Here is a 10083-nt window from a genome sequence, read left to right as displayed (position 1 = left end):
GGTTTGCCAGAAGCGGCTTAGTCATGCTGGCCACATGACCCAGAAGCTGTACGCTGGCTCCCCTGGCCAGTAAAGCAAGATGAGCGCCACAACCCCAGAGTCGGCCACGACTGGACCTAATGGTCAGGGGTCCCTTTACCTTTAAGGAGTACCTAAGAAGGACTGGCATCACAAACAAGACTGGTTCTCAGTCCCTGCCCCTTGTCCAGCCCCCTCCCTCTCTGCCTACACCTCTGTGCTTGGACAGGTGCTGCCTGGAACATAGACCCACCAACGGGTGACAGTTGGTACCCATTCATTCATTCATTCATGAGCACCAGCCAAAATCTGTTTATTTATTTCTTTATTTGAGTATTTAGAAAGCACCAACACATCAACAGAGAGACTAGATGACCCTTGGCATGGGCATAGCCGGGGGGCATGGAGGGGCAGCTGCCCCCCTAAATCAATAAAAAAATTAAAAAATACATAGCTAACTGAGGTTCTTCCCCCCAGCAAAGATCCTGGCTATGCCCATGACTCTTGGGGTCCAACTCTACTGTTCTAGGATTCTAGGAACTTAACACTCAGGAGGTGGCCAATATCTGCCTTTTTCTGTATCTTGGACATAAAGTGACCTCTTTTTCTCAGCGGGCACCTGCCTTGCATGGCTCAGTTTCCAAATGGGGGGAGAGGATCTGCTATGAGCTTTGCTTGGGCAAATGCAGTTTTTGCTTCTCGTTTCCTTGGGGTGGGAAGCGCAGCCGTATATCCTATCAAAGCCCTTCTCCCCTTCCAAAGCAAGTGCATCTCATGCCACTCAGGTCATCACCGAGGTCAGGGACAGCTGCAGGGGAGCAGGCAGTGGGGGCTGCAAGCAGCATTCGAGGAGCGACGGAAACCATGAGAGGGGGCCAGCCACGTCAGAGGGTCATCCAGCAGCACTCCTTGGGTAAAATGATCTCCTTCCTTGGAGGTTTATCAGCAGAGGTTTGATGGCCACCTGTCAGGGATTCTGCATTGCAGCAGGTTGGTCTAGAAGCCTACAATTCTATGATTTTGGAGATCCCTAAACTTCTCCACAGGATCAAGGATCTACGAAGATGTGGACCAAGAGGCCTGAAGCACAAGTTCTTGGTCTCCCCTGCCAAGACTACCACTCTGGAGACAGAAAGCAGCAGAGATGTGTCAGACGGGGGTTAAGTATCGATTGTGACACGGGCTTTCGACACAGGTATTGCTTTCATGCAGAAACATGTGGGATGCATTGCAGAGGGTGAGGCATTCCCAGGAAACCACGATCAAGGAGCTGGCAGGCTGGAGAGCAGGCAGAACGCGCACCCAGGATCCCTTGCTCCCCTCATCCCATTTTTTGAGACAGAGTCAAAGATGCCAGGGGTCTCTGAGCCCCTTCTCCACCAGGCCAGGAAAGAAGGTGCAGCTGCTGAGAGGAGGACGGAGTCAGGTCTCGCAGCGAGGGGACAGGTCTGCCCCGATGGCCTTCTCAGTCTAGGCTGTCCCTGGAAAAGAAAGGAGGACAATTTAGAGAAAGGGCATGCCCTCCTCTGGAGCTTGGTGGGTCCAAATATCAGCTGGATGACTGCACCAAGAAGCTCCGAAGAAATACTCCAGCTGCTCCACCCTCCATATCACACCCCTTCAGAGATTTAATGATGGCGATCATATGGGGATCTAGGAAAATGCCCTATACTGAATCAAACCATTGTTCCACATTGCTCAGTATTGTCTACACCAGGCTTCCTCAACCTCGGCCCTCCAGATGTTTTGAGACTACAATTCCCATCATCCTGACCGCTGGTCCTGCTAGCTAGGGATCATGGGAGTTGTAGTCCCAAAACATCTGGAGGGCCGAGGTTGAGGAAGGCTGGTCTACACCGACTGGCAGCAACGCCTCTGCAGGATTTCAGGCAGGAGTCTCTCTCAACTCCACCTGGAGGTGCCACTGAATCTGGGACCTTCAGCTTGCAAGATAGATGCTCTTACCACTGAGCTACATTGCCCTTCCTCATATCACCTCTCAGTCGTCTCTTCTCCAGGCTAAACACACCCAGCTCCCTCAACCGTTCCTCATAAGGCTTGGTTTCCAGGCCCTTGATCATCTTGGTCGCCCTCTTCTGCACACCTTCCAGCTTGTCCATATCCACCTTAAGAAATGGTGCCCAAAAGAGGATTCTGGGTGGGATCTGACCAAGGCAGAATAGAGGGCTCCTAGGGCTCCCCTTGATCTGGACACTAGACCTCTGTCGATGCAACCTGGAATAGCCTTCGCCTTTTTTGCTGCAGCATCACACTGTCAGCTAATGCCAAGCTTAAAAGCGAATACTCACGGGACTTCCCGCAGGTTCGGATGCAGTCGTCTACCGTGTCAAAATTGTTCTTGTTCCCACCGCAGCCGCCATAGACGAACTGCTCACATTTCTGGGTGGAGGCGTTGTAGAAGTAGCGAGCGAACATGGCCTTGCAGTTTCCGCAGACCGAGGGCAGGCGGCAGAAGTCTGTGGGGTCCAGAGAGAGGGAGAGAAGGAAGAGTGCAAAGCAATGTGAGGCAGGCCTTAGGAGGAAGGAAACGTCAGAAGGCCCCCACCTGAGTTGGCAGCGCTTGGTTTTCTACCCTATTGATTGATCTTTTGGGCATGCAGGGGAGAAAGAAGGACGGAGGAGAATTCTTTGCATAACCGGACAAACCGGATCTGGAAATGCACAGGCAAACCCAGGGAGGCCTCAGATGTTTATGCTCAGGCATGTGCTGGCTGGTGACAAATGTCACCCTCGGGTGGAAAAACCATGGCTGAGCTCATGCCCAAAAAATGCCAGTTGTCCTCACCTTCCTTTTCAGTTCTCCTGGTCCAAATTGTGCCTCAAGGTTTTAGAAAGAGCAAACCTCCAGAGAATTGTCGAAGGAGACAAGGTGGTACTTAAACACCGCGGTCATATTTCTCACATAAACAAATTTTAAAAGTGGGAAAGGCCAGGCGTCAGCGCCGGATTTATGTATAAGCTAAACAAGCTATAGCTTAGGGCCCCACTCGCTTGGGGGCCCCAAAACAATTTAAAGGATGAAAAAAACTGGATGTACATTTCCAAAATATAAGATAAAAAACAAATATAATAAAACCTACATACAGCAACAGTGTTTTGTGTTGTGTAGGCTCCTGATTGTTATGTGCAAACAGCTTGAGATACCTATTAGGTCCATAAATTACCATATAGCAACACAAAAAACAGTGACAATTTGTTCTTGGCAAAGGACAGCTGGACATATAAAGGGCCCCATTACCTTCAGGTGCTGAGGGCCTCATGAAACCTAAATCTGACCCTGACAGGAGTACAAACAAAGGGATGGAAACTACAGAACTCAGTTCTCAGGAGACGGTGGCAGCCACCGATAGCTCAGTTAGCAGAGAGCATGAGACTCTGAATCTCAGGGTTGGGGTTCAAGCCCCATTTGGGGGTTGGACTAGACCAGGGGTAGTCAACCGTTTTATCCCTACTGCCCACTTATGCATCTTTCTTGATGGTAAAATTTCCTTATTGCCCACCAGCGCTCGATGGAAGGAAGATTCAGCTAGTGTTGTAGAACCCACCACCACCCACCTAGAATCCTGAAACGCCCACTAGTGTGCGGTAGGGACCAGGTTGACAGCTCCTGGTCTAGATGATCCCTTGTTGTCCCTTCCAACTCTACAATTCTGCGATTCTATGAAAAAGGATTAGCCAATTTCATGGAGGATAAGTCTGTCTGCTAGCCATGATAATAATAATAATAATAATAATAATAATAATAATAATAATAATAATAATATATTTCTACCCCACCCATCTAGCTGGGCTTCCCCAGCCACTCTGGGCGGCTCCCAACAGACTATTAAAAACACAATAAAACATCAAACATTAAAAGCTTCCCTAAACAGGGCTGCCTTCAGATGTCTTCTAAAAGTCTGGTAGTTGTTTTTCTCTTTGACATCTGGTGGGAGGGAGTTCCACAGGGAGAGCGCCACTACTGAGAAGGCCCTCGGCCTGGTTCCCTGTATCTTGGCTTCTCAAAGTGAGGGAACCACCATAAGGCCCTTGGCGCTGGACCTCAGTGTCCGGGCAGAATGATGGGGGTGGAGACGCTCCTTCAGGTATACAGGACCCAGGTCTCCACAGCTGGAAGCAATAACGCTTCTGAATATGAGTTGCTGGAAAAGGCAGGAGGGGAGAGTGGCACTTCTTAAGTTCTTACTTGCTTTGTTGTTGTTGTTTTTTAAAAAAACCCCACTATAATTTTGCTCCAAATTTGCTTTTGAATATGTGCAGAAGTTCCTTTCACTTTGTACCTTTGGGGACACAAGCAAAGGCTCAAGCCAAGCTTGGTCTCTCACATACACAAAGTTGGAAGGGCTTCAAGTCACACCTGCACAGGTGGGTTCTCCTGCCTATGAACAGCCACAGGTGCGTTGGCAACAGCTGGCAAGAGGCAGCTGGTGATGTGCAGCTCTGTGTGGTGCTGAGGAAGGCGAGGACGATGGAGAAACTCACGGCATTTGCATCATCCTGGTTCTGAGATTTTTTTGGGTGTTGTGTTGCCAGCCTGGCCCAGCCCTACTCGTGAGGCAGTCAGAGGTGGTTCCCACCCAGCGCAAGACACAGAACCACAAAGAAACGTGAGACGAGCCACACTGAAGGGTGTGGGGACACAGCTCAGCCTCTTTCTCCCTCCCTCCCTTCCCGAGACACAGGTGCTCACACCTTCAAGCTGAACGTCTCAGGTGTGAGGAGGGATTTGGCACAGGAAGCTACTGGCTGGTTTCCAGATTCCATTGCAGGCACTGCTGCGCAGAGTGGAGAATTTCTGCAGGCACGGCTCCCTTCGCCGACACAGCGCCGTGCTTGGAGAAATTGTACCTGTTGGAATTCTCCTTGTTTTGGAATGTTAAGAGCAAGGAAAGTCTGCCCTGTAGGGGAGCGCAGCAAAGCACCCCTCAAATGTCAAGCAGTTTACACTTGCCACACATCTGTGTCCTGTAGCAGGAAAACTACAATTCCCATTTCCCATCCGTGGGGTCTCCCAACACCTCAATCTCTCCGTTCCCTGAAAGTCAGAGCCACCAAAGAATGAGCGATGTTCTGAAGACTGATTTTCAAAATTGCATTTTGAAGGTCCCTTTTAGAACACACGCACACCTTGTGATGTCTTGAGCTGCTAGGAATCTTCGACTGTGATTCCCTCATTGCAGGATGACGCCTTTCAGTCCCTGAACTCTACAATTCTATGACTTTTTAAAGGCAGCAATTATCCAGTTGTTGCTTGAGAATCCCACACCCAATATTATTTTTCGCACTTTGAACATGGCCGGATGCAGCCTTCAGGAGCTGAACAAGGCCCCTAAGAAACCCACGGCTTGCTCCAACCGGCCAAGGCTCCTGGCCCTCCTGCTTCTCCTGCTCGCCTGCCCCATCCATCACTTTTGTCCCACGTGGATGATGCTGCCTGGGCACTCTGTGGGACCCTGAAACCTCCCTCCTCTCTTTGGTCAGCCTTGGGCTCCCCAGACAAAGTGGGGGACAAGCCAGAACATGCAGCTTTCCTGGAAGCCCCAACTGAGCTGGGGTGTTTGGGCAGCTGAAAGCAGGTTCCCCTGGCTGACTAGATCAGTGGGTCCCAAAGAGGCCAGTACTGCCCCCTGAGAGGTGCGGGGCTACCTAGGGCTGTTTGCCACAGTGGCTATGCTTTGCAGTTTAGAAATCTCATGAAATAAATAAACATATGGGTGGGGGAACAGTGGCAGGGATGCTTCTTGCAATTCCCAAATAATAACTGGCTTGCACCTGCACCTTTTGCATGGACTGGAAGTTAATAATAATAATATTGTAATTTATTATTTATACCCCACCCATCTGGCTGGGCTTACCCAGCCACTCTGGGCGGCTCCCAACAAAATATTAAAATACAGTAATGTATCAAACATTAAAAGCTTCCCTAAACAGGGCTGCCTTCAGATGTCTTCTAAAAGTCTGGTAGTTGTTCTTCTCTTTGACATCTGGTGGGAGGGCATTCCACAGGTGGGTGCCACTACTGAGAAGGCCCTCTGCCTGGTTCCCTGTAACTTGGCTTCTCGCAGCGAGGGAACTGCCAGAAGGCCGTTGGCACTGGACCCGAGTGTTAGTGACCCTTGGAATTTAGTATTCTAACAGTTTTCAGCAGAAAATTTAAAAAAACTAAGCATTTTAAGGGCCGTATAAGGTACGATGTCTTAGTGTTCCAATCCAAAGCATTTTCACGTAAGGCTCGGAATAAAGGTTGAATATCATGTTTAAATCACATTTGTCTATATGATTACAGCCATATTGGGGGGGGGGGGACGACCCAATAACGTGATTCAGTATAGCTAAAAAAGGGGGTAGGAATCTGTGCCAATCATGTACAATATCCTTTAGGAGTCCAGCGGTGGGGTGCAGAAATTTATCGAATGTGAAAGAAAGAGAGAATTGAGGAACAGGGTCTCCCATCCTTGCCACAATAACTTAGGAGAGCTTTGGTGGGGTGAACTTTTTAGATTGCCCGCCTCCCATGGACACCCCCCCCCCAAGACACAGAAAGGAAGCTGTGGGGAGAGGCAAGGGGCAGGCAGGTAGGGGCCCCACCCAGCACCCCACTCACCAATGACGGCTTCCTGGCAGACGTATCCACAGTCCCCTGGGCAGCACTTCTGGGTCCCCGGGCACTGGGTGTCATTGTCACAGGTGGAGCAGGACTTGTTTTGCAGGCAGGCGCTACAGTTCCTCTCTTCGAAGATGTTCGCCACGGGTGGCACGTTGTAGCAGTAGCCGTCCTTGCCGTCCTTGCCTGCAAGAGCCACAGGTGAAGCTCACCAAAGGGACAGGGAAGGGCAGCCAAAACTATCAAGGGGGTGGAGCAAAGGTTCCAGCATTTGGGACATTTGGGTTTCGATTAAAGGAGGCCAAGTGATCATCTACACTTCCGCTTGTCCTGTGTCTACAAAGCACGAGTCCAAACAGTTTTGCTTTTCTGTCACCGCTTTCCCCCGGAAAACCTGCTCTTTAGGGATCAATCGGAACAAATGGCAGTTTGTGGAAAACCTGATTGCTGTTTGTTCCAATTCGGCGCTAAAGATTGGGTTTTCCCAGGGGAAAGCAGTGGGGCAAACAGAGGTGTGCAAAAGCCCTGGGAGGTAACATGTAGAAGTTTATAAAACAATGTCTGGCACGGAGAAAGGGGAAAGAGAAAAGTCTCCCCCCCCCCCCCCTCTCTCTCTCTCTCTCCTAAGACGAGAACTCATAGGTATCCAGTGAAGATGAATGTTGGAAGACTCAGGACAGGTAAAAGAAAATCCTTTTTCACACAGTGCAGAGTTAAACTGTGGAACTCCCTGCCACAATGAGGGCCACCAAGCTGGACGGCTTAAAAAACAGATTAGAGAAATTCAGAGAGGGCTCTCGCAGGCTACTAGCCAGGATGACTCTGCTCAGTGCTCTAATCCTGCTGATGGGTTTTCCCATAATGAACATCTGGTTGGCCACTGTAAGAACATAATGCTGGACTAGGTGAGTCACTGGCCTCATCCAACAGGACTTGCTTATATTCTTAAGAGACCCACAAAGGGTCACTTACATAAGCCACTTTCCAGAGCACCTCCCACAAAGAAGTGCAAGAGGTAACAACATGAGATGAACCACGTAATACCTCTTCCGTATTTGTAAGAACTTGGTTGTTTCGTATGGCAGCAGTTTCACTTTGGAACTCCCTGCCTATTGATGTCAAGCAGACCCCTTAGCAGTATTCTCTTTGGCACCTGAAGACAGCAGCTGGTGCAGAAGGCGCCCTGCCCAGGCTGTGCCCCTATTGCGCACACAGTCCCCCGCCCCCTAGAGCACCATCAGTTCCAAGGGAAGATATATTGGGGAGCAATGCTTGATGTACACCCCTAAAAACAAGCAGCCCCACCCCAGACTGGACAGCCCACCTTGTGGGGCATCTATATAAACACTGTGCCAGAGGGGTCCCATCAATTCCTGGCCTGCACCCACAGACCACTGGTGGAGAGAGGAGGCACGTCAGACCACAAAAGACTCAGCTGACTCAGGTGTGGGTCTTGGGGGTGGGGTGGGGCGGAAAAGGAGCTGCAGAGCCAGGAGAAAGAGGGCTGAGAGGTGACATGAGAGTCACCTGAGGGCCGTCACCTGGAAGATGGAGTAAGCTTGATTTCTGCTGATCCAGAAGGGAGGACTTGAACCCATGGCTTCAAGTTACAAGAAAGGAGATTCCGACCAAACCTTGGGAAGAAGTTTCTTGGGCAGTGGAACAGTCTCCCTCAGAAGGTGGTGGACTCTCCTTCACGGAAGGTTTGGAGGCCATATGTCAGGGATTCTAGAGCTGTGGTTCCTGCATTGCAGGGGGTTGGACTAGAAGACCTTTGGGTCCCTTTCATCTCTACAATCCTGTGTTCCAGTGACCACCCAAGGTGCCCCCAGCCCAGCCTCAGAGGCCCCAAGCTCCCCTCTGACCAGCTGTACTCACCTTCTGCTTCCTTAGCTTCCCAAGAGGGCATGCAATGGGCCCCCAGGGCCAGCAGGGCCACGGAGAGGAGGAGGAGGAGACCACCTGCCTTCATGGTGCTGCCAGAGCCGTGTCTGAGCCCTGCCAGCCGAGCCCGGTGGCTTTTAAAGGGCCAGGCAGGCGGGGCCGGCTCACAGGGGACGCGCTAAGGCTTGTCACAAGCCGGCTCACTGGATTCCCTTCTAATCCGGCCCCAGAGCAACAGCCCTACCCAGGTCGGCGTATTCCCAAACACGGGGGAGGCGTCACAGGGCGACACCCGGCCGCAGGGAGACCAGTCAGACTGGAGCCTGGCAGGGGGAGGGAGCTGTCAATCTCCACTCTCCAGGTTTCCCATTTTTCCCAATCCTAATTTCAGTTGTCCACATTCATGCAGCAATTTGCAATATATACCGGTATATGTATTTAATCCTCCTAAAAGCTCACTAATGTTTTAGGATGGGTTTCACCTGACAAAGGGATTTTTGGATGTGGTTTTCACTCTTTCCATTTAGATAGATGATAGATAGATAGATAGATAGATAGATAGATAGATAGATGATAGCTAGCTAGCTAGATAGATGATAGATAGATATAGATGATAGATAGATGATAGATAGATAGATAGATAGATAGATAGATAGATAGATAGATGATAGATGATAGATGATAGATAGATGATAGATAGATAGATAGATAGATAGATAGACAGATGATAGATAGATAGATGATAGATAGATAGATAGATAGATAGATGATAGATGATAGATGATAGATGATAGATAGATAGATAGACAGATGATAGATAGATAGATAGATGATAGATAGATGATAGATAGATAGATAGATAGATAGATAGATAGATAGATGATAGATAGATAGAGATAGATAGATAGATAGATAGATATAGATGATAGATAGATGATAGATAGATGATAGATGATAGATAGATAGATAGATAGATAGATAGATGATAGATAGATGATAGATAGATGATAGATAGATGATAGATGATAGATAGATAGATATAGATAGATAGATGGATAGATAGATAGATAGATAGATAGATAGAGATAGATAGATAGATAGATAGATATAGATATAGATAATAGAGAGAGAGATGATAGATGATAGTTAGATAGATAGATAGATAGATATAGATAGATAGATAGATAGATAGATAGATGATAGATAGATAGATAGATAGATGATAGATAGATAGAAAGATAGATAGATAGATAGATAGATGATAGATAGATAGATGATAGATAGATAGATGATATAGATAGATAGATAGATAGATAGATAGATAGATAGATAGATGATAGATAGATGATAGATAGATAGATGATAGATAGATGATAGATAGATGATAGATAGATGATAGATGATAGATGATAGATGATAGATAGATAGATAGATAGATAGATAGATAGATAGATAGATGATAGATGATAGATGATAGATAGATAGATAGATAGATGATAGATGATAGATGATAGATAGATGATAGATGATAGATAGATAGATATAGATAGATAGAT

General features: G+C 48.2%; 1 protein-coding gene across 1 annotated transcript; it reads right to left on the bottom strand.

Annotated features, from left to right (window-relative positions):
- Positions 1 to 326: 326 nt before the first annotated feature.
- On the bottom strand, positions 327 to 8760 carry LOC310680713 (eppin-like). Its single transcript, XM_083447730.1, has 4 exons — positions 8522 to 8760; positions 6644 to 6829; positions 2328 to 2495; positions 327 to 1499 (listed from the first exon to the last, which is right to left on the bottom strand). The coding sequence occupies exons 1-4, from the start codon at positions 8613 to 8615 to the stop codon at positions 1489 to 1491; spliced, it is 459 nt and encodes a 152-aa protein (XP_083303856.1). The 5' UTR covers positions 8616 to 8760; the 3' UTR covers positions 327 to 1488.
- Between the last annotated feature and the right edge of the window lie 1323 nt (positions 8761 to 10083).

Source organism: Podarcis tiliguerta, assembly GCF_965153285.1.
Source record: "Podarcis tiliguerta genome assembly, chromosome: 6".
In the NCBI taxonomy this organism is placed as follows: Eukaryota; Metazoa; Chordata; class Lepidosauria; order Squamata; family Lacertidae; genus Podarcis; species Podarcis tiliguerta.
This window is presented reverse-complemented; position numbering and strand designations above follow the sequence as displayed.

Excerpts from the sequence above, each read along its gene's own strand:
- LOC310680713 (XM_083447730.1), bottom strand. The coding sequence starts at position 8,615 with ATGAAGGCAGGTGGTCTCCTCCTCCTCCTCTCCGTGGCCCTGCTGGCC. Across the intron at positions 6,830-8,521 it reads GGAAGCTAAGGAAGCAGAAG|GCAAGGACGGCAAGGACGGC; the intron begins GTGAGTACAGCT and ends TGGCTCTTGCAG. Across the intron at positions 2,496-6,643 it reads CTGCCAGGAAGCCGTCATTG|ACTTCTGCCGCCTGCCCTCG; the intron begins GTGAGTGGGGTG and ends TGGACCCCACAG.